Below are 25,162 nucleotides of genomic sequence, written 5' to 3' on the forward strand. Positions count from 1 at the left end.
CTCTCCAAGGTTGCGAAGGAGCCCAGGATCACTCGGCTGCGGGTGGCAGGAAAGCGAATGTCACGGGGCTGGGCGCTAGCTCTCGCCGCTTTCGAGCTGAGTCCTGAAGCGAATTCGCTTCAGGACTCATCTCGAAAGCCCGCTAGCGAGGAGCCGAAGATTGGGGGCGGCGCGGCTGTTTTAAAACGTCGCCGCCGGCATGGGGGGCTTGCCAGCACCCCACGGACCCCCAACCCGGGTTTGGGGGGCTGCTAGGAAGCCCCCCATGCCGGCGGCGACGTTTTAAAACAGCCGCGCCGCCCCCAATCTTCGGCTCCTCGCTAGCGCTGCGGAAGTTAAAAACACCATCTGCACATGCGCAGATGGTGTTTTTACTTCCGCAGCGCTACTTCGCGAAAACCCGCTCGTTGCGGGGGGTCCTGGAACGGAACCCTCGCAACGAGCAGGGGATCACTGTAATATGTTAGAAATCTTTAATGAATGTAGACTTGATGGTAAAATCCCTAAATCTTGGTCTGAATCTTTAATAACCTTAATTCATAAACCGGGTACAGCAATAGAAAAAATTAAAAATTATAGACCCATATCATTATTAAACGTAGATTACAAGATATTTATTGCAATATATGCAAACAGATTATAAATGGCATAATTCATCAAGACCAGAACGGTTTTCTACCAGGCAGACAAATTAAAAATAATCTTAGAATGGTTATTAACACATTAGAATATTATGAGTAACATCCTGGAAAAACACTATCATTAATGTTTCTAGATGCTCAAAAAGCTTTTGATAATGTCAATTGGACATTTATAAAAATGCAACTGAATAAAATGAGATTTGGTCCTAAATTCTCAAATTTAATAGATGCTATTTATTCAAAACAAACTACAAAAATTATTTTAAATAACGAACAATTGGACACATTTGAAATAAATAAAGGAGTTCGCCAAGGATGTCCTATATCACCTTTATTATTTATTATGTCCCTAGAAACCCTATTAATTAAAATAAGAGCAGACTCAAATATAAAAGGTCTGACCGTTGGAAAGGAGACATACAAAGTCCAAGCCTTTGCGGACGATCTGACTTTTATAATTGAAGATCCGATAACGACAGTCCCAATATTAATTCAGACAATAGAACAATACGGAAAGGTAGCAGGTTTAAAAATAAATAAAAGTAAAACACAATTTATAACAAAAAATATGAGCAAAACACAAGAAAGCAAACTGGAACACATCTCTGGAATACAAGTAGTTTAAAAGGTTAAATATTTGGGAATATGGCTAACAGCAAAAACAATAACATTAAAAAATGATAATTATACAAAATTAATGGTGGAAATTAAAAAAGACCTAGAAATTTGGAATAACTTAAAAATATCCTTTTTGGGAAGAGTCGCCACAATTAAGATGAATATTTTGCCTAAAATTCTATTTCTCTTTCAGGTGATCCCAATAAATCCAGGGGAAAACTTTTTCAAAGATTTAACAAATATAGTTAAAAAATTTGTATGGCAAGGAAAAAAAGCAAGAATAAAGATAAATATGTTAGAAGATATTAAAGAAAGGGGAGGATTTGCACTTCCCAATTGGAAATTATATTATCAGGCAGCCGCCTTAACGTGGATTAGAGATTGGATAACCTTAGAAGATAAAAGAACACTAAACCTAGAAGGATACGACCTTCTGCTTGGTTGGCATGCCTTTATATGGTATGATAAAGATAAAAATCACTCATATTTTAAAAGACATACTTTAAGAAAATATTTCTTAGAAGTCTGGAAAGATATAAGAAAAAACCATTTTTTAACTATTCCTGAATGGGTTGCCCCTTTAGAAGCAATAATACACTCAAAGTCCATAAAAGACATGAAAATAATAAGATATAAAGACTTATTAAACGATCAAATGAAATTAAAATCTAGGATTAAACTACAAGAGGAAGGGACAATAATTGATTGGTGGCATTACGCACAGATTCGATCTAGATATCAGAAAGATAGTAGGCTTTATATTTTTAACAAGAATAAAAATTTATTAAGCAATTTAATTACTACTAATCAAACTAAAACAATTGGGAAAACCTACAAATATCTGATAGCACATAAAAACATAGAACTGACCTTAAAAGACAATATGATAAGTTGGTGTAGAAATTTTGGAAAAGAAATAGATATAGATACATGGGAGAAAGTTTGGATTCATAACTGGAAAATGACAAAATCAGTGTCCCTAAAAGAAAATCAAATTAAAATGTTTTATAGATGGCACCTCTCACCAAATAGGATAGCAAAAATGTTTCCCAAAACTTCCCCGATGTATTGGAAATGTAAGAAAGAGATAGGGTCTTGTTACCATCAATGGTGGACATGTAGTAAAGCCAGAATCTATTGGAAGATGATAGAGAAAATAATGAAAGAAATAGTAAAGCAAGATGTAGAAATTACCCCGGAATTTTATTTATTAGGAATCACAAACCAGAGTTATAAGAAAGAAATTTTATATCTAATTATACATATTTTAACTGCGGCTAGGATTATATATGCGCAAAATTGGAAAGGGGAGAATATCCCCAAAGAAGAAGAAGTTATTACAAAAATATTAGATTGCGCCGAAATGGATATGATGACAAGACACTTAAATGATCAAGAAGACATGAAATTTTATGAAATGTGGAACAAAGTTTATATATGGATAAATAAGAAAAAAGAATAGAAAATTAAGATATAAATGTGTAATTGTTTTGGTAAGGATAAGATTTTTTTTTAGGTTATAGTAGTATTAGATAAACTAAGTTTGATCTAGAAATATAGTAGAATTAGGTTATATATTAAGAATTATTATGAGAAGGATTTTTTTTTTAAATGAAAATTTTAACAAATCATTTTTTTCAATATTCAATTATATATACAATTATGTATTCTTTTTTCTGTATTGAAATTTATACTTTCGGGATAAGCGGGGAATATACATCCCCACCTTTTTATGTTAAATGTATGTATGTCTGTTTGTTTATTTTATGAAAAATTAATAAAAAGATTATGAACTTCGCATTTGATTAGCGAATGTGAAGGTGAAAAGAAGGAATGATTTTGTTCAAGGTACAAGATTCACTCCCCAAATCCTTTGGTTATGAATGGAATAGGCAAACTCCATTACATTCATAACTTGATGACTAACCTGTATATCCATATCATGGTTTCATTCCACAAGTTTCAGTAATATCAACAATATCCTTATATTTATTACTAATACAAACCCTGAATAATCACTTGATCTCAACTCAACTCAGGAAAACAATCCTACGATAATCATGTTATCTCTATTCTTCTCCTGAAGAGGCACAAAAACAATAAAAAATATTATCTTAAGTTACACATCTCATTGCAACCAGTTATATGCAAATATCCACAGCAGGTTCTAAGCAGGCCAGAAGTGGGAAGGAACTTTACAAAATCTGATCTTGTAATAAGAAAACAGTATAATCTTTATATGGTGTTGGAGAATTTTGCTGGGGAAAAGTTTGTTTTTTTATTTCCTTTCTGAAAGAGCATACCAAAATGCAATTATATCACTTCTAAAAGTTGCATTCTGAATTGGCATAGTAATGAATTGCTCTTTCAAATGAAGGAACTCTAATTATTCTGAAATCACCTAGCAGTTGAATCAGGATCTAGGTTGCATGATAATTTTACAAATGTTATATTGAAAAAACTATTTCCAACCCAGTCTAAAAAAAATAGACTGCTACCTACTCAACAGGATGTGAGATTTCTTCTGTGCATTGGTCTCTATTGCTTGTTCAGCATCAGGTTCAGTCATGTTGATCCTCCACAATAAAAATTATAATCATATAGCTTTTATTTATTTGCTTTCTCTGCAGCAAGAAGCAAAACATTTTGAAGTGAGAATTTCTTGGGCCTCAAAGGCCAGATGGTTTTTTGGTTACAGACTATGTTCTAAGACTATCCCATCAGATTTCCAAAGATGTCACTCCAGAGACCATTTTGAAGACTAAATTATTTCTACAATATAATATATGAAGAATTTATGAATGAAAATAACTGCATTAAAAGTAGGGAAATATGTAAATATACCCAAGTCGAAACATCCTGTAAAATCTCATTTTTTTCTATACTGTAAAATTAATCTTGCTGAGTCTTTATGTACTGAGCAAAAGTACATGGGAAAAGGTCCAATGATTTTAAGCAGTCGCTGACTTCTTCACTTTAGACTGTTAAATAGAAGGGACTAATTTGTCCTGCAACTGATTATAGTACAGTGGTAGCTCTACTTACGAACTTAATTCATTCCTTAACCAGGTTCTTAAGTAGAAAGGTTTGTAAGAAGAAGCAATTTTTCCCATAAGAATCAATGTAAAAGCAAATAATGCGTGCGATTGGAGAAACCACAGGGAGGGTGGAGGCCTTGTTTCCTCCCAGGAGATTCCTAGAGGGGTCCCACGGAGGCTTCTCCCTGCCTTTTCTGGTTACAGTTTCGGAGGCTCGGGTTTGTAACTGGAAAATGGTTCTTGAAAAGAGGCAAAAAAATTTGAACACCCAGTTCTTATCTAGAAAAGTTTGTAAGTATCAGAATGGATTTCTTCCTAAAAGACAAATAAAAGACAACATGTGTATAATTTTAAGTATTATTGAATATTATGAACAACATCCTGAAAAACAAATGGCGCTGATGTTTTCAGATGCGCAAAAAGCATTTGATAATGTAAATTGGCAATTCATGAACAGACAACTACAATATATTAACTTTGGTGCAAGATTTCTGCATGTCATCAACGCAGTATATAAAAAACAATCAGCTAAGATACTGATTAATGGAGAAATGACACAAAAGATTGAAATTTTTAAAGGTACAAGGCAAGGATGTCCCTTGTCTCCATTGTTATTTATTTTGTCACTGGAAGTTTTAAACAGAAATATTAGATCTGACTCTCAGATCTCAGGATTAAAGATTAGAGACCAAGAATATAAGTTACAGGCTTTTGCTGATGATTTAGTTTTTGTACTTGAAAATCCAATAACTTCAGGCCCGAAACTCATCACAAATTGAAAGATATGGAGAGGTAGCAGGACTAAAGATCAATAAAGACAAAACAAAACTAATCACAAAGAATATGACCAAAAAGCAGAAATTACAGCTTAAAAGATGCATGGATGTTCAAATGGTGAAAGAAGTAATGTATTTGGGAATCCATTTAACAGCTAGATGTTCATCACTCAAAGAAAATAATTATGTAAAGCTTAAAAAGCAGTTCGAGAAAGACCTTCAAAAATGGAAGAATCTTCAGACATCTCTATTGGGCAGAATTGCTCTAATTAAGATGAATATTTTACCAAGATTATTGTTCCTATTTTCCACTATTCCAATTAAACTTGAAAATAATTTTTTCAATGAGCTAAATAAAATGACAATAAAATTTGTATGGCAAGGGAAAAGACCAAGAATCAGTTTTAAAAATTTACAAGATACAAGAGAAAGAGGAGGACTTGGGCTACCACATTGGGAGCTCTGTTACCAAGCGGCGGCAATGACATGGGTAAAGGACTGGATTTTACTTAGCAATAAAAGACTATTGGTGTTAGAATGACATGATTTGCAAATAGGTTGGCATGCATTCATGTGGTATGAGAAGAAGAACATACATAGTTACTTTCAGAGACATATTATAAGAAGTTCGTTGATGGCAATTTGGGAAAAGATGAAAGCGAAACACTACTCAAAAGTACCATTTTGGATATTGATAATAGAAGTATTTATGCACCCCAATAGACTAAACTGGTCTAATATTTTAAGATATAAGAATATACTGACCCAATCATTGAAGTTAAAACCTCTTCAAGAATTAGAAAAACAATTTAAAAAGACAATTATGATAAACTCACCAATGATGTAGATAAAGACTTTAAAAATGGACAAAACTTCCTCTTTCCCTAATGGGAAGAATAGCCACGATTAAATCAAATATTCTCCCACGATATTTATATTTATTCCAAACTGCCCCAACAAAATTAAAGAAAGTCTTCTTTGAGTCACTATATAAAAAATTTCATAAATTTATCTGGGTAAAGAAGAAGGTGAGGATAAAAATTAAATGTATGTTTGATCACTGTACAAAATGAGGATTTGGACTCCCTAATGTGGAGTTGTATTATAAAGCCTCAATGTTCAATTTAATTAGGGAATGGATAACTCTGAAAAACAGAAGGCTATTAGCGCTAGAAGGCTATGACCTTCTGATGGGATGGCATGCCATTTTATTAACAGACTTGTACAAAATATCATCTTATTTCAAACAACACTACATTCTCAATTTTTAGCAATTTATTAAGAATTTATTATTTATTAAGAATTTATTAAGAATTTATTATTAATTTATTAAGAATTTATTAAGAATGTTTGGCAATTTATTAAGAAGAATTATTATCTCACCACCCCAAAATGGATTTCACCAATTGAAGTATTTACATATCCAAACCTTCTTCCTACAAATAAGATAATAACTTATGAAGTTACTTGACTCTAATGACGTCTTAATACCCAAACAAAACCTATCAGAGACTGGCTTTAACCTAGACTGGTTTCAATATATCCAACTACATAATATTTACACTAAACATAAAAAGAATTTTGGATTTCAAAAAAATAACATATTAGAAAAGATACTATTCGGCCCAAAAAAGAAAACAATATCTAATATATATAATACTTTGTTACAACAACACACAATAGAAGAAACAGTCAAAACATCAATGATTGCTTGGGGTCAAAATTTTGGTTATAACATTTATCTTAATGAATGGGAAAAAATATGGACAAAAAATTATAAATATACAATTGCCACCACTCATAAAGAAAACCAACATAAAATGTTCTATGATGGCATCTCCCTCCAGCAAGACTCGCTAAAATTTATCCAAATATGTCTCCTAAATGCTGGAAGTGCAATGAAAAGATTGGGACATACTATCACATGTGGTGGACATGTGAAATTGCAAACACTTATTGGCTAAAAATAAAAAAATATATAGATAAAATTATTTCCGTAAACATATCTCTAAAACCAGAACTTTTTCTCTTAGGAATAATTAAACAAAAGATTAGCAAAGATGATTATTATATTATAATCCAAATCTTGGCCGCAGCAAGAATTTTATATGCCCAACATTGGAAACAAAAACAAACACCTACCATCTTAAACCTTCTAATCAAAGTTATGGACTACGCAGAGATGTCTAAACTGACCATGGAATTACAAAATCGAGACGATAAGGTTTTTTACTAAGTCTGGGACAAATAGTATGACTGGCTCAGGAAAAAAAATTCTCCCAAAAAATCCAAAAAGAAAATAACCCAACAAAATACTTCATTACCGAATGATAAATTCTTTTAAAATACTCTAATCAATTCAATGTATAAGATATACCGGTAATCCATACATAACATTGGAAAAATTCACACTTCTAACCCTAAATTAATCTAACAGAAATTTTTAACTGCTCTAAGAAAGGGAATAATGTACCAATGATAAATTCGGACTCAACGTCATATGAGTCTACGGAGAGGGGCGGCATACAAATCTAAATAACAAATAAATAAATTAACAAACAAACAAACAAACAAACAAATAAATAAATAAATAAATAAATAAATAAAATGACACACCAGCATTTCGCTGGTTTTTCTTTATTCTCTCTCTATCTTTCCTTGCTATTCTTTTTGCTACTCTGGCTTCTCTTTACATATCTCTTCTATCCTCTTTTTTCTCTCTGTTTACTCTTTTTCCTTATTATTTTTCTTCCCTTTTACCCGCCCCTTTACCTTAAGATTTTCTATTAGTACAATATTGTTATGGTATAAGTAATAAAAAAAAGAAAAACATGGCATAAAATTGGATTGGTTTATGTATTTACAGTTACAATCAAGATTTGAGAAAGACATTAAAACAGAAGGTATTAACTTACAAAAAATAGAATTAGATCAAATCTTATTGGGTCAGGATGTTCAATTGATCAAAAAAATTTACAAATACTTTTTAATGATTGAATTAGAATTCGAGCAGGTTAAAGACACAATGATAAAATGGATGAGAAATATAGGATATACAACAGACAGAGATTGTTGGCAGCAATTATGGGAGAGAAATTCTAAAATAACAATGTCAACTGCATTCAAGGAAAATATGTATAAGATGTTTTATAGATGGCATATTTCACCACAAAAGCTAGCGAAAATGTTTCAGAATTTGTCGATGAACTGTTGGAAATGCAGCTCATTCTATCACATGTGGTGGACTTGTCCGGAAGCATGAAAACTTTGGACACGAATTCAACATTGGATTCAGAAGATTTTAAGAAAGACTATTGATTTTAGACCTGAGATATACCTTCTGGGTATTTTACCAGATAATTTTGATAAAGAAGAGACATATTTAATTATACATATAATTATTGCAGCTAGGATTGTATATGCACAATGTTGGAAATTAAATAGGATACCAACGGAAAGGGACGTTTTGAGAAAAAATATGGATTGTGCAGAGATGAGTAGATTGACTTTGAAACTTAAAGATAAACAAGACTCTGATTATTATAAAATTTTGGGGAAGTTTTATGATTGGATAGAAAATTAAGAGATATATTATGTATGTATTAGTAATTGGTTAATTTTGGAAAAAGTGAATTTGATTCAAGCTTTGCAAGCCAGATGGCAAAGATGAGAAATGGTGGTAGCACTATATAATGATGATATAACACAAAATTTACTTATTGTTTAGATTTAAACTTATAGAACTTTATTTTACGATGTAGGTTACATATTATGAATAGTTTCTTTTACTAAATATACATATATATAGAGAGAATTTTTAATCAACTATATGACATAAGATTAAATTTAGATAAGAGATTTTATTATTCTTTACATTGTTGTAACCTTTAGTAGTAAGATGGTGAAGGAAAATTTTTAATTTAGAATTTTAAGAATTGCTAATAATGTATAAAATTAACAGAAAATTTTATACAGGAAGAGAGATAAGACCCCCCCCATGGAGCGAGTAATGAGAAAAGAAAAGTTTGTGTATGTTTGATTTTAAGCATTGTTGTTGTGTTTATAACCATATATTGTTTTATTTCATGGTGGAGAAAAATAAAAAAAATTATACTGGGAAAAGTTCGTAAGTAGAGGCGTTTGTAGGTAGAGCTACCACTGTACTCTAAATCTGTTTGTTTGTTTGTTTGTTTGTTTGTTTGTTTGTTTGTTTGATTGATTTGTATGCTGCCCCTCTCCGTGGACTCAGGGCAGCTCACAATATTTCATACAACCATCATTTTCATGGCATATATCAGACACACATTAGTTTTTCTAATAAGTAAGGCTATCATATCTGCAAAAATCCAGACGATCATTAAATGTTAATGAGGATTACAGAAGGAATGCTCCTCCTCCTGGTTATTTAAATCTGTTTGCAATCTAGATGTGATTATCCAATGAAGCCAACTTTGGATATCTCTCTTTGCCCGCCATATCAGGAGTCTCCAATCTTTTGGACCTCAGAGACCACCAAATGCATAATTTTAAAACCTGCTGACCACTTGGAGGGGAAGCTCAGCCACCTTTCAGGCCTACTTGTCTGCTTCTGCGAGGCTCCCACATGGGAGGCCAAAGAAAAAGTGCCTTGTTTACACACAGAGCCTGGAAACCTCTTTTGTGTTCCTTCTCTCAAGAAGCAGAGTCAATCTAAGTGAAAGAAAACGAAGACAGGCACACTGACAGTGGCTTGCTGACAGTGGGAAAGTTGGTCCCATATTTCAGAGTTGTAGTGTTGGCTCTTTGGCCATCCTGGAGCAGCTTCTCCAACTGGGTGTACCAGCCTACAGCTCTGGAATTATGGGACCAGCCTGTAGTGGGGCTGGAAATCTCTGCCATACAGAGTGGCACATGCAATGTGCAACTTTGCAGGTGGTGTAACCTGAAAAAAGGAGTGTAGCCCTCACCAACCAGAACAAGGTAATGGTGCTGTTGCGGCTGAGGGGGTGCAGCCCAAGCAGTCTGAAGTGGCGGTGGTACTGGCTGGAAGGTACGGGAGTGAAGTGCTACTTGCATTTGTGCGACATCAGCATTCCGCCTTTACCATGGTATATTTGTACCAGCTGGTAGCCCCAAGGCATCCTGCCACTTGGGGCTTGGAGCAGTAAACTGCCTCTACAGCAGAGAGAAGCAGCCAAAGTCAACTTTGGCAGTGAATGCTCCTCAAGAGATGAGAGCTTGCAGGGGGCCCATCTAGCATTCACAATGGACAGCAAAGCTGGGATTGACCCCCGGGCTTCTCTCTGCTAACAGGCAACCAAGTTAACTGCCTGAAAGACCTCATCCTGTCATTGGGAGTCAAAGGCATGGGAAACTTTCACGAGGCAAAGATTTCTCTGCTGACCACCAAAATTTTCTTACAGAATACTGGTTGGTGATCAATGCTCCATATGAGAAAAACTGGATTTTAACAGAATTTGTGGACAGTTTGTATTCCTACTGATAATAAATAGTATCTCAACCTGCACCCAGGCAGAAGAGATCTTAATTTATTTTCTTTCTTCTTCTTACAAAGGATGTGTATTCTGTCTCTTCTACTCTAACCACTTACAACAACAGTTAGAAGAACCCCATAGTTGCAAAACAGCTGATACTGTTTTATTACATTCAAAGGCTTATCAATAGAACAAAATCAACACATTGATCTTTTGGGGATTTTTTTTTCTTTTGCAATACTTTTCACAGTAGCAATTGTGGAGAGTTAACATTTTTTTAAGAAAAAAAAATATTTTGACTGTAAGGTTAAAGGAGATTATTACTACATGTGTTAAAGATTAGCTTTTTAGCATTCCCACAAATGAGATTTGCATTGTTCTCATTTAATTGATTACATACAGTAAATAGTTAAAAAAAAATGAATCTCATGATGATCATTGAAACGTATATATTGGACATTTTATGACATAAAACCAAATGTCAGGTGAGGAATGTTTAACTGTACATAAGTATTGGCAGGGAAAAGGTTTGTTTTCTTTATTATTTGTTTGTTTGTTTCAATTTATTTGTTACAATCCAGTGAAAGAGCTGAAAATCTACATTTACAGCTGAGAACCATTTCGAATCCATATTATTTGGATTGGGTTATTTGGAGGAAAAAGCAGCAAAATAACTTCAGAATTACTGGGAATCTGCATGACGAATGATCAAAAGCTATGTCCTTCAGATTATACTACTGCTATTTAAAACTCCCAAGTTGTTAGAATATACAAAACGTCTTTCCACTCTCCCTCAACTTATGACTAGAATTTCCATTTATTTATTTATTTATTTATTCCAAAAAAAAATTTATGCCGCACTTCTCCTTAGACTCAGGGCGGCTTACAACATGTTAGCAATAGCACTTTTTAACAGAGTCAGCATATTGCCCCCACAATCCGGGTCCTCATTTTACCCACCTCAGAAGGTTGGAAGGCTGAATTATTGCTAATTATTGCTAAGCAAGGTGGTGGTTAAGTGATTCCTGCTCAATTTTAAAACTTTGTTTTGCTGCATTTGTGAAGAAATCTGGGACAAAGAAAACAGAATGGTCTGGCCAGCATAGTTCCCTCTAAGCTGAGCAGTGAGTAATGGCTCACTTAAAAATCATCATCAACTCAGAGTTTTTCAAATCTGCCCAGAAGCCGAGAGGGAAAGAGTGAGAGGGAAAGAGTGCCGCCCAGTCCTGAAGGGACTGCCGCTCAGACACTATACTTTTCTGCCCCCCCAAAAAAAAATTAGAGGGAACACTGCTGGCCAGTGCTCTTAGTTTCTCCTACCCCATCCCCACTGCCGCCAATAGTTGCCCCAAAGTAGAATTCTTGGTCAAAGAAGACCAGAGAAGACCACTGGTTATAACAGAGCTGGCTATTAGTTATGTAATAATATGATTCCTGCTCAATGAAAGCAAAAGACTATTTGGCATTTTCTTCCCAACCCCACAGTCAATAATCAATCAGGTGTATAAAAGCATATCATCTCAGTAATAGTCTCCAACATGGTTTACTCCCAGCACCTGGTAGTAAGCAATACAAATAAGACTTGGAAATAAGGATTGCAACATGGAGTGTTCATAAAGGAAGGAACTGGACAAAATAATGAAATGACTATTGCAAGAAATTCCTTCATCTCTCCTATCTCCGCCATATTTCCAAAACTACTGATATTTCCAAAACTAGCAAGTCATGTAGAACTCATAAAATGCAGTCAGTTTGGAATTTGTTATATTTGACTTTTTATTGCTAATTTTCAAACATTAAACAAATCTAATATTCAGTTTTATTAAAAAAAAGTTGTACATGTATGAACTTATAGTTTCAAATTATACTTATTTTAATAACAAATAAATCATCAAAATGCATGATTACTACAAGAAAACAATCACTAAACTTACACAATTACATCAGATTATATTGCTTAAAATATAATACTTAAAAGATATTTAAACTATATCCTAAAATATTCCTATAAATAAGTCATATAAATTATATCCAAATATATCAAATATAACAAAATATAATATTTATTTATTTATTTATTAGATTTGTATGCCACCCCTCTCCATATACGTGGGGGGGGCTCACAGCAACAATAAAACAATGTACAACAAATCTAATAATTTAAAAAACACTAAAAACTAATAATAATAAATTATTCATTATATCCATTGGAAATACTCATTAAAATGCTATGGAAAACATATAGTAATTCTTTGAAGATACCTATTAGCAGATAAAATATTCTCAAAAATTATTCCGGTACTAAAATATATAGAATTGTATCACTTTCTGGGATGCTATCAAAATTCCACTTTTGTTACTTATTCAATGAGGCCATTTGTGGTATTGCAACAGATCTGCAGGATACCAGATTGAGAAGACTTTCTTGTTATAGAAACAGCTAATAAATTTGAGAGTAGGGATCAAGCATAAAAATACTATTTTCTAAATTCATTTTCTTGCAAGGATGCTACAAAAAATAAGAATCTCAGAGTAGAAAGGGACATTCATTATAAATATAAATAAATATCCAATATATATCCAATATGAATAGATGCTTCCATATAATTTATCTACACCATAATTGGGGATCTATAACTTTCTCCAACTACAGTGGTACCTCTACCCACAAACACCTCTACTTACGAACTTTTCTAGAAAAGAACCGGGTGTTCAAGATTTTTTTGCCTCTTTTCAAGAATTATTTTCCACTTACAAACCCAGGTTTCCGAAATTGTAACCGGAAAAGGCAGGGGGAAGCCTATTTGGGGCCTCTCTAGGAATCTCCTGGGAGGAAAGAGGGCCTCCATCCACCCTGTGGTTTCCCCAATTGCTTCTTCTTACAAACTTTTCTACTTAAGAACCTGGTCACGGAACGAATTAAGTAGAGGTACCACTATATAGCTCTCCAGAGGTATTAGGACCACATCAATGGCATATCATGCATGAATAATTGCCATTTTAATGTATATAGCAGAAAGGCTGCTTTAGGTTTTATTGTACTAACTTTCCCCATCCCTGATCCACATACAGTATGAACAATGCCTGATAAGAGTTTAAACCAATGACTTCTAGCTGATCACAATTTTATATTACTGTTCTGCATATTAAACACCCTAATGCTATGATGGTGGTAGTTCAAGAGGAGCTTTTTGAATATCAGTACCATTGTTTAAATATCTTTACTTAGTCTGTTCTCAGCTTAATCAATATTACATTCTCCTTTACATTATAATTAAAATTCTTTGGTATAAAAACATCATTTTCTCTTACATAACGAGGCCTATTATAATAAAATATTGGTCAAAATGTTTTTCCAAAATAAGCTAATATAATTATTCTTACTCTGGTTTGAGATATATCTAAAATCTCAGAAACTGCAGGATCCAAAAATATTTGTAATTTTTTTGCATCTTATGAACAACAATTTCTGCAAACTGACCTTAATGTTGACCTATAACATATATTGCTTTTTCTGCAGTATACGAAAAGGATATGATCCTTCGTTCTTGCGGCTGCCTTTTCTCCTTGTGCCTGTTGTATTCCTTGAAGTGCACTCATCCTTCAGATAGTCATAGAGGAGATCAAGTTCACCAATCATTTTGTTTATTCCATTGTCTCCCAACTAAAAAAAATCATAGCATAATTATTATTATTATTATTTATTAGATTTGTATGCCGCCCCTCTCCGTAAACTCATATGCTCTTCAGCAGATCCACGTATATACTGCTTTGCCTAGAACTTTATTTGCTGATGATTTTTATAAAGGGCTTTGTTTAATCTAGTAGGACAAACTATTGCTTGTTTATTTTAACATAGGGAAAGTTTTTTCTTTTTGTCTTTTGTTTTATCCTATAGGATCAGTTGTGTTATCCCGTATGATAAAAGACATATGACATACAATCAATTATCAAGCCTATTTAGGGTAATCATGGCCTTGCAGAAGCTAATTATGATATCTTGTATACGCAACATCAGATAAAATGTAATGAAAAATTATAAAAACTTACAATTTAAAAATATCTTATGGTCATTTGAGTAGCAACTTAAAAACTAAAATAATTAAAGAAATTAATATAATTAAATATGTTTGGATTTCAAACTGTCATAATGGAATTCTATAGCTATTGCAGATTTTGACTGGACTTAATAGATGTGAAAGCATGAAAGATGCTTTAATCCATAAACTGGAGAGTTAATTTTCTGTTGAAAAAAGATCATAGCTTCTCTGACTGTACTACATCAGAGGTGAATTCTTCCCGGTTCGGGCCAGTTTGCCCAAACCTGTAGTGACCCACTGGTGACATCATGATGACATCACCAAACCAGATCAGTGGGTGCCAGTCCATGGGTGCCAAATCTTTTTTAAAAAATTTATTTTATTCCTTTTTCTTCTGAGCAAGCACAGAAGTTGAGTTCCAGCACTGTGCATGCAGTCACCATCTTTTTTCCTGCTTTTCCCCCCCTGGATTTTTCATTACTGTGTACCCGGGCGAAGCGCCCATGCACCAATGCAGTGCATCCACACAGCACAGGAGGGAGTGAACAGGCAGCGAGGTAAGTTGGAACCTACCCCTGTACTACATGTTTACATCATGTAATTTTAAAAAAACCCTTCCCAATATATTGCAAAGAGAGAGCTGTTGCATTCGCCATCATAATGAAAATATGCAAACACAAACATGCAACAGTTCAAAGTTTGGCAAAATAACATACTTAAATAAAAACTGAAAATCAGAATAAGACATGTTGAAAACAACTGAAGAAATGGACAATGAGGGAAGAAATACAAATAATGTGGATGCAACTATAAGATGCTATACGGTATGTCAACTTTCCCCAATTTCATTCTTGTCTTGATTAACATGGTCTACCCATCTACAATACCTGAAGGCTAGTAAGAACTATTCTAAATATTTAATTCAACTTTTCATTGTGAAAGAAATAGGCCACATACCTCCATAGCTCTTATCAATCTATTCTTAAATTAATGTACCTGTTTTAATTTATTTTCCATTCTTTTCAAATTTATTTCTATGTATGTTGTATCTTCTGGTGATTTCTGAAAAGGAAATAATATAGTGATAGATTTAGATATGGACATGGATATGGATATAGATATAGATGTGTGTGTGTGTGTGTGTGTGTTTGTGTGTATAACATGTTTTTGTAATTCATCATATTTATATATAATATGGTTTGCATTTCACAACTTTCTTTTTATTTGTGTTGAACTTTAGAAACCTTAGATATTGTGATTTGAGGTTTCTTCTGTTAGTGTTATCAGCATCAGATCTATTGTATTAGTGTAGATGTAGATAAATTGAGGCCAACTTTATTTGCAGTTTGAAACCATCCCAGAAAGAAAAAGTATATGATTTGAAAAAAGTTGAGAACAAGGGATAGAGGACAGAAAAAACCATTTGAAGTTTTCTCCAAACTGGCATTTCCTTTACATATGCTAAAATATTCCTCCCACCATCATCTGCAATTAAATGGTCTGTATTCTCACAGGAGAGTCTACCCAATATACAATTCTTATTATGCTTACACAGTCACCCAGTTCTCTGGACAATTCCGCAAAAAAATATATTCCTTCTAGGAAATTGGGATTTGTGTTATTTACACGATGGAGGGTATGTGTGAAAAAGTCTGTTACTCTTTTCATTATGTAGCAACCTTCATTCTTCTGTAAAGTAAACAAGGAAACAATGGAGATTAGACTATACAGGAATAAGCACCAATGTACATCCACAATTGCAGGAAGGGTAAAAAGAACAAGAAACAAAACACGTGTTACATTGTCCTGAGCAAAAATAACAAGGTACCCTGTTTCCCCGATAGTAAGACACCCCCGATTGTAAGACGTATCGGGGGTTTCAGGGGGGTCGGCTAATATAAGCCGTACCCCAAAAGTAAGACATATGTCTTACTTTCGGGGAAACACGGGGGTATTGCCGGGGGGGAGCCCGATGACGTCGCTTCCAAGCTCCCCGCGCGCCCCTCGCCTTCGCCTCGCCGCAGCACCACCGCCTCTTCCCCGGCTTCGCAAAGCGAAGGACGGCGCTGGTCCGAAGCGAGCCGAGCGGGCGGCGGCTTGCAGCGAAGGCGCTCGTCCCAGCAACCGAGTCCTGCCGAGGCTCGGCTGCAAGTGGCCAGTGAGGCCGACCAGCTCCGAGGCGAGCGGCCAGAGCTGCGCCCTCCTTCGCCTGCCTCCTTTCCGGCAGGCAGGTGGGGCTGCCCAACTGCGCAGAGCGGCTCCTCCCCTCCAGACACACGCTTCCCCGACACGCGTCTGTGGCTCCACGCATGCACGCCGCTTGGAGCCCTGAGGTTGAACTTGGAAAAGGGCTCACGAGGCTCCTGTCCCGCGGCTGCCCTTCTGGACTCTGGGGAGATGCCTTCGGGAATGCGACCCTTTCAATTTTTTTCCAATGTAAGACATACCCCGAAAGTAAGACGTAGTGGGGCTTTTGGGGGTAAAAAGAAAGTAAGATACTGTCTTACTTTCGGGGAAACACGGTACATACTAGCATCCAGGCATCAGGATGTAAGCATGTAATGACTGAAATCATGTCTGTCTCAACACTTTGACAGTTTGCTGCCATCTGGAGGAGTGAATCGCCAAAGCCAAGATAGCCCTGACTTTGGGCCTGAAGACTCTTCCCTTTTTCAGTATAGTTGTATATGTGATACATATAAAAAAGGACTTTAAGCTCATAGTTACAGCTTCTATTTCACTTTTGAGAGATTTTGCTGCAGAAACCTAAGTTATATTGATTTAAAAAATTAAATTAATTAATGCATGTTTAAAATAGAGTCTCACCGTAACGTTGATGAATAAATCCTGTCCCACAAACCTGTTAACTGTGTCCAGATCTTGAGCGCTTGCCTGAAAAGAAAAACAGGAAAAATGTGAGGCAGAAAAAGGAGCCTTTAGCTTTGTGGAAGTCCTGTTTTGTACTACCAATTTACTGGAATTGCAGTAGCTTTCTAATTTCACCAGGGAATTGTAGAAACCAAGAAAAGGGTAGAAATAAAAAGGTACATTTTTATTTGAGCCAGCCATACATTCATAAACTGCATTTTGAATTTTTAAAAAATAAACACAGTGGCTCATTTCTGCATAACTTGGTAAGCAGCATGCCATTACTGACAAACCATGGCAGAATCAAAAATTGATCTAAGCCAAAATATTGTCCGACAAACCAATATGAAAATCTGACAAAAAGAATAAAACTCACCAAAATATCTTGACATGAGTTATGGCTTTTTCAAATTATACATATTATATATCCAATTTTGGAAATCTTAACTCATGTCTATGCTGCTTGTTGTAAGCTGCCCTGAGTCCCAAGAAAATGGTTGCATTGAAATAGAATGGATGGATGGATGGATGGATGGATGGATGCATGGATGGATGGATGGATGAATGAATGAATGAATGAATGAATGAATGAATAAATAAATAAATAAATAAATAAATAAATAAATGGGACAAATCTTGCTGTCACAAAACAGCCTGTCTTTTCAGAAAGAAAAATGGATGAAACAAATGGATGAAAATTAGAAAGTACCCAAGAGAAGGGTCCTATATCCAATACTATGGCACTATGCAAAGCCCTCTGGTTTTACCTGTCTGGCCACGGTAAAAATTATGTCCTTGAAGGCAAACCTCGTGAAGTGATTTGGGTTAAGGCTGCAGGTTAGCTTGCTTGTTTGGCTCAAGGGCAAAGGATTTCCAACAGTAAAGAGGAAGAGGTAATGATAACAGCAGAACACCCAAAGAAGATAGCATCTTGTCCAATTCTTCCATGGATCCATAGTTCCAAAAAAATGGCAGTCAGCCCTGGAATGTCTCAGCTACAGCCTTGGACTTTGTAACAGACACAGAAAAATAAGGTTACCCAAAAAAGACATATAAAATGAATAGTTCTAGTCTAGTCATATCTATAAAACAGTGAAGCATATAGATGAGTACTTACTTGAACTTTTTGGATGTAATTTAAAACAGATGAAGGTACTCTTATATATGTGTGTGTGTCCATAGTGAGACAATGGAGATGAGTTAAAATGACATCATCAGGTCTCACACTTTCCATTTCCTGACAATTTATTAACCACAAAATTAAAAGAAAGCCACAGATACAGTAAATTACTTATGAAGTGTCCCAATTGATGATAAGGGGGGTAAAAAGGGGTTTTGTTACCTTGATACATGCAAGTTAAGGTCAACATAAATGTGATATGGTTTAAAATGCAAATTACAGGCGGGAAAGACAATATATCTGGGTCAAGCTCACAGCAAAGTGTTAAAATCTCTCTTGATTTCTTTCCCATCAAGATCATTAATAGGTCTGCTATTAAACCTTTTGAAAAGATAACTCATCAACTGATAGAAATTCTAAGTATCTCTGGTTCAGTTCTGGTGGTTGTTAGAATTGCAGACAATATATCCTATAATATGGAAGAATCTCTCTCTAAAGATGAGACTGGCTTGCATTTTTTAGATTTACAAGAGGTACTAAAACTAGAATTGTTGAGAAAGCTTACAAAAAATTAACGACATCAATACTGTTTGGATTGCTGCTGTTGTGGTGAGATACTGTAAAATATAGGTACTCCTTGATTTGCGGCCACAACTGAGCCCAATGTTTTCATTGCTAAGCAAAAAGAGTTGTTAAGTGAATTATGCCTTATTTTACAACCTTTTTGCCACAGTTATTAAATGAATCACTAAAGTTGTTAAGTGAAACATGCAGTTGTTAAATAAATCTGGCTTCCCCTTTTGGCTTTGCTTGTTGGAAGCCAACTCTGAAGATTACATATAGTGATGACATGTCCCGAAGACAATACATGCCAATTGCCAATCGCTGAAATTTTGATCACATAATCATGGGGTTGTTGCGATGGCTGTAGGTGTGAAAACTGGTCACAAGCATAGTTCCCTCTAAGCTGAGCAGTGAGCAATCGCTCACTTAAAAATCATCATCAACTCAGAGTTTTCCAAACCTGCCCAGAAGCCGAGAGGGAAGGAGAGAGAGAGGAAGAGAGGAAGAGAAGAAGAGAGAGAAACAGATAGAAAAAAGAGAGGAAGGAAAAGAGAAAGAAAAAGAATGGGAGTAAGGAAGAGAGAAAGAAAATCAAAATCTAGTTTGAAACTAGCTCAACTATTTAAGTGGCATTTTGATATTGATAGAGTTGCCCTATTATGAGCTCACTGTTATAGACACACAGTACAGTATTTTATTTTGAAATTCTCTGAGGCAAAACAGGGTGGTGTTTTTATTTGTTTGTTTGTTTGTTTGTTTGTTTGTTTGTTTACTTATTATTTCTGTGCCGCCCAGTCCCGAAGGGACTGCCGCTCAGACACTATACTTTTCCGCCCACCCCCCAAAAAAATTAGAGGAAACATTGGTCACAAGTCACTTTTTCAGTGCCATTGTAATATTGAACGGTCATTAAATGAATGTTTGTGAGTCAAGGACTACCTGAACATTCAGTTTCTTTCATGATTACCTAGTAGTGTTGCCTACAACCAGAAAGTAAAACAGATTGACTCTTACAGAAATATTAGTCTCACGGCTATATAGGCTTTTTGTATCTATTTTTTTGAAGTTTTCTTTAAAAAGAGTGGAATTGTCTCCTCATACCTTAGATGGTCCATATACTATGTAATAAAGTTACTAACCAAGAGTAATTAGTCAAATATCTTGTTAATATTTTCAAGCCAAAGGAGAACATTATAAAAAAAGAAAGCAGAGGGTGAAAGCCAACTGTCTAAGTATGAACATTGAAATGACATGCTATACCCTGATGGCAAACTAATGGCATGCATGCCATAGGTGGTATGCAGAGCCTTCTCAGTGAGCACATAAGCCATCACCCTACTTCAGCTCCACGGCACATGCGGGCATACTTCCAACAGTCAGTTGGTTTTTGGGTCTCTGCTGTGCACATGGTGAGGCACATGCAGGAGATGTGCATGCATGCAGGGGGAGCATGGGGGTCATGCACACAAGCGCAGGCAGGAGGGGATGTATAGAAGGTGGGGCGGGACACGTGTGGAGCGTGTGCATGGGTTATATGTTTATATATATATAATATATATTATTTATATATCAACACAGCATGCAGCAGCTGAGCCATCAAACCACACCCAGCCACCAGTATTTATAGAGGGAAGGCAGCTGTGTTCGCCCTAGAACAAGGACAGAAGCACCAGCCTGAAGATGATGAGTGGGACCTCATCAAAACATCACCAGAAATTTCTGAATCCTACACGGGAAGAAACCCGAATATACCAAGACCGTCTTAACTCACAAAGCATCCCTGACCTTCTCTTGAGTTGCCATATGCAAGGGGGATGGGAAAATGAATGCTGCAGCTGCAGCGAGTGAGCACTTTGGTCAAAATAAAAAACACATTCTAGCCTTTTCTCTGTCAAGGCCATCTCCATGGTTAACCACGGTGGCAGAGGGGAGTGATCTCTATAACCCGCAAAATGGCTTTGTTGGAGAATGTGACTGATGACACACTTGGGGGGAGAGGGATGTAAATTAAGTGGAGTCAGAGTTGGCTTCACTTGGAACACGCCAACATGAAGTTCCAAATAAATAATTGGATTTTTTTTGAAGCTTGACTCAAGCTCATGATTTAATTAGGGCATTGGTTGGAAACCTGACAGTGGTCAGTTCATCCTGCTGCTTTCATTTCTTCAATCTGCCTTTCCCTGTTGGTTGGATCAAATCTAGGAGAACTAATTTCCTTGACTCTTCTTCAGCCTTCTGAAAAGTGAAAAGGTCAGTAGGATTACTGCAGAATTTTAGGGGTCTTGCAATCTTGACCAAGTTGCTTTTGTAATTATTACTTCTTTCTGGAGTTCTCAGTTCAGTTAACCAATTTAGCATTACAAAATTTTGCATATTGGCCTCCCAAGTCCAATTGAGTTTTGATCTATGTTGTTGTTGCTGTTATTGTTTGATTTGCCAAAGATTCAGTGTATGTGTTGTGATTCCTAACCAGTTTAATCTCTTCTTTGACTAATATATTCAAGATTACCTTACAATTTTTCTAGGTCTAAAATAACATTAACATAATGTAGCATTAACCAGTGAAGAATTATACCAGATATTCCCAATTGCTTTATGGCATTTTTTGCTCTTTACATTATGTAATAATGAAAGACATGATATAGTAAGTCCTACTTAGAATTTTTTTTCTTTCCAATAATGTTTTGGAAATATACTTTTCCCATTATCAACTAAAGAGTTGTTCTAAGCTATATATACATTTTGAGACTCCCAATTTGGTAATAAATCAGAAGGGCTGTTACTTTTAAAAGTTAACCCATATTAAAAGCAAGGAAACCGGATAAAAATTTAAAATAAAAAATAAAAGCAAGGAAACAGGAGTTGCATCACAAGCCACAATACTTTTCTCTCTAATTTTAGCTTTCAATCATCTAGATGATTTCTAATTTTTATTTATCTTAAAACTTGTACAGACTTGTTCTGCACATATTGAACTTGTAATATTCAATCTTTGAAATTACGATTTAAGAATTTGAAAGAATTCTTAATGAGATTTTGAAGGGCTAACATATCAAAGTAACAGCATTGTGGAAGTGGATTTTTTAAAATAAAAAAATATGAAAAGAGCCTGCCAAAGACCCAACAGAAGAAATGGGGAGGCAAATGGGAGAAGTTACCAAGAAGAAAAGCCAAAACCAAAAAAGAGAAAAGTCTTAGATCTAAAGAACATAACAAGGAATTCCAGAGGATTGATAGAAGAGACAAAAATTATTTTAAAAATATCTGCATGGCACTATTGACCATATACATGTTCAGGGTTCTGCATTTGATATATTCTTTGTCAAACATACAAGTGCCAAGTATGACTGTAACAGGCATGTCATATCCAGGCTACAAAATTGAGGTAGAAAGCAGCATCTCTTGATTATCTGGGTTTTTGAAGTGCAGATAAGATCACCGATATCTCATAATAACTAAGTTAACACAAGTATTTCCAAAAATATATTGACGACAACAAGAGGGAATGAGTCAACATGGGACATGTATCATTAAAAGTGTGCAATATGTTCTAAACTTGAAAAAAAGCATCAAGTTTTGAGGTTTTGTCCCAACTTCAGATTAACTAGTTTTATACTGAATTTAAGATAAAACACTACTGTTTTAAGCTGTGCTGTTTGTTTATGTCAATGCCATGATCATATTTTTTTCAATCATGATAATTAATGGCTTCCTTCTTTTATATTCTCATGGACTTCATTGAAATTATTCCTTTCAGTGTTACTTTTGGTTTGGATTCTGTAGGTATTTGCGTGGGCAAACTGCAAAATTCAGTAAGGTTTATGGTTTTGACTGTTTTCCATGTCAAGCAAGCAACACTCTGGATATTAGAAGTTTTATTCTTTCAGAAACAGCCAACTTAGAATATTCCAGTGGAACATAAAAATGGACCACAAAACAAATCCCTTTTTCAATTCTATGCATCTTATCGAATCTTCAGATATCTACAAATTGCCATCACAAATCACTTTGGCTTTATTAGTTAAATAAAGACTGGCAACTAATGTATCCAACATGTACCCGGAATCTGTCAATGTGGCTTCTTTTGAATTTCATCTTTCAGAATCTATGTACTTTACTTCATTGACCCTGATAACTTTTATCTAAAATTTTACACTAACATTCCATGGTGCATATTACCCCATCTTTCCTTGGAATGGACAGAAAGGATCTAGGAGTAAGGTGGACCACTGAATACAGTGGTACCTCTACTTAAGAAAGCCTCTACTTAAGAACTTTTCTAGATAAGAACTGGGTGTTCAAGATTTTTTTGCCTCTTTTTAAGAACAATTTTCTACTTAAGAACCTGAGCCTGGAAAAATTTCCCAGGAAATTTTATTATTATTTACAGATTTGTACATTTGAGAGCAACACAAAAGCCCAGCCAGTTTTCTGCCATTCTGCCTTTAATCCAGGCCATCTCGGGCTTTTCTGGGCTACCAGAGGAGCCTTTCGGTGGCGCTTCAGGAGGCTTTGGCAGTCCAGAGTGAATGAAGCATTTTCCTTTATCTGGGCATTTGGAGAGGGAATAAACCTCTGCCAGCACGTAGAGAAAAGAAACGCTCCCTTTGCTCTGGGCAGCTCTACAAGGAGGCGTGTGCTCCTCCTCGTCGCCTCAGAATCCCTCTCTCTTTTTTTTAAGCCTTAAAGTTTTGGATTTTTTTGATTACCCTCATCTCACCTTCTTCCTTCGGCAGCGACTGTCCTCCTCCTCTTCTTCCTCCTCCTCCTCCCATCCAAATTCCGAGCTTTTATTTCTTTCCTAATGGGTTTCCATGCATTGATTCCTATGGGAAAAATTACTTCTACTTACAAACTTTTCTACTTAAGAACCCGGTAACGGAACAAATTAAGTTCTTAAGTAGAGGTACCACTGTATTTTTAATAATGCCTGATATACAATTATGCAGTTTTTGCCCTAATAAATCTGTTTTATGCATTATTTACTTATCTTTATACCACTCATCTTTCCTATAGGGTGACTCTGGTCAGCTTTTATCTAGAATTATTAAATAGAATTATATCTATGAATATTTGCACTCACCCAATTTTTTCCCCTAATATGCCTTTTTCAATTGGGGATAAGATTTCAACATTTGGAATAATGCAAATACAAAACTAGATGAATTTGTGCTCATATGAAAAGTAAATAAACCACTGATTGATCCAGGATATCTGCCTCTATATCCAACCTGCATCTCCCAATGACACAAACATCACCATGGTAACTAAGTTCATCAACCTGCTGTTGGTCATTCTCTTTTCCTTTTTTTTCTTCAATCGTTCCCAGCATTATAGACTTCACAAGAGAGTAAGATGATAGCCTAACTATGATAATTTTGGATACTGGCCACTTGTACCTCAAGTGAACACAGAATTATTTGTTCTATTATCCATTTGTTTTCTTGATTATTCATTCAACCCAAACCCTTCAAAGGCATTAATATTCTTTTTTCTTTTGTTTTTGTGTCTACAGATCCATTACCTTCATGGTTCTGATCTTAGGCAACATAGACAAATCTCAGCATTTTGTTCAAGTCTTTGTGGCTATTATTCTAAGTCCTAGTTTCTTGACTGTTGGTTCCTTTACAACTTCTGGACTTCAATACCTTCATTGCTAATTTTAAGACTATTTACTCTCTCTGCTATCATTAGTTTGGTCTTATGCCTCCTCCAGTGACTCCTGGGTCACCCAAACTGCCGACATTGTGGTGCTCCATGAAAAATGTGCTGTGATATGGGCCAGGTGGGTCATCACAGATAAGTTGTACGCTGCTACAATGGTTGCCCTGATCCACTGGCCAATCATAGCTGAGGAAATCTTTTGTCCCAGGGATGCAGGCAGGAATGCCACAAAGAAGAACTCATCTGATGGAAGTTCACCATCTGCTTAATATAAATGTGGAGGGCCCTCCACATATCCAGTTTGTGCCACTTCCGCTTGAGATCGTGGGTCAGATTGGGACAGAAACTTGGTAAAATTA

At 35.4% G+C, this 25,162-nt stretch overlaps 1 protein-coding gene across 1 annotated transcript; it reads right to left on the minus strand.

The window, feature by feature from the left end:
* Positions 1 to 14,040: 14,040 nt before the first annotated feature.
* On the minus strand, positions 14,041 to 18,411 carry IL22 (interleukin 22). Its single transcript, XM_070754951.1, has 5 exons — positions 18,223 to 18,411; positions 17,414 to 17,479; positions 16,139 to 16,276; positions 15,584 to 15,649; positions 14,041 to 14,211 (listed from the first exon to the last, which is right to left on the minus strand). The coding sequence occupies exons 1-5, from the start codon at positions 18,409 to 18,411 to the stop codon at positions 14,041 to 14,043; spliced, it is 630 nt and encodes a 209-aa protein (XP_070611052.1).
* Positions 18,412 to 25,162: the final 6,751 nt, after the last annotated feature.

Source organism: Erythrolamprus reginae, chromosome 6 (assembly GCF_031021105.1).
Source record: "Erythrolamprus reginae isolate rEryReg1 chromosome 6, rEryReg1.hap1, whole genome shotgun sequence".
NCBI classification, from domain to species: Eukaryota; Metazoa; Chordata; class Lepidosauria; order Squamata; family Dipsadidae; genus Erythrolamprus; species Erythrolamprus reginae.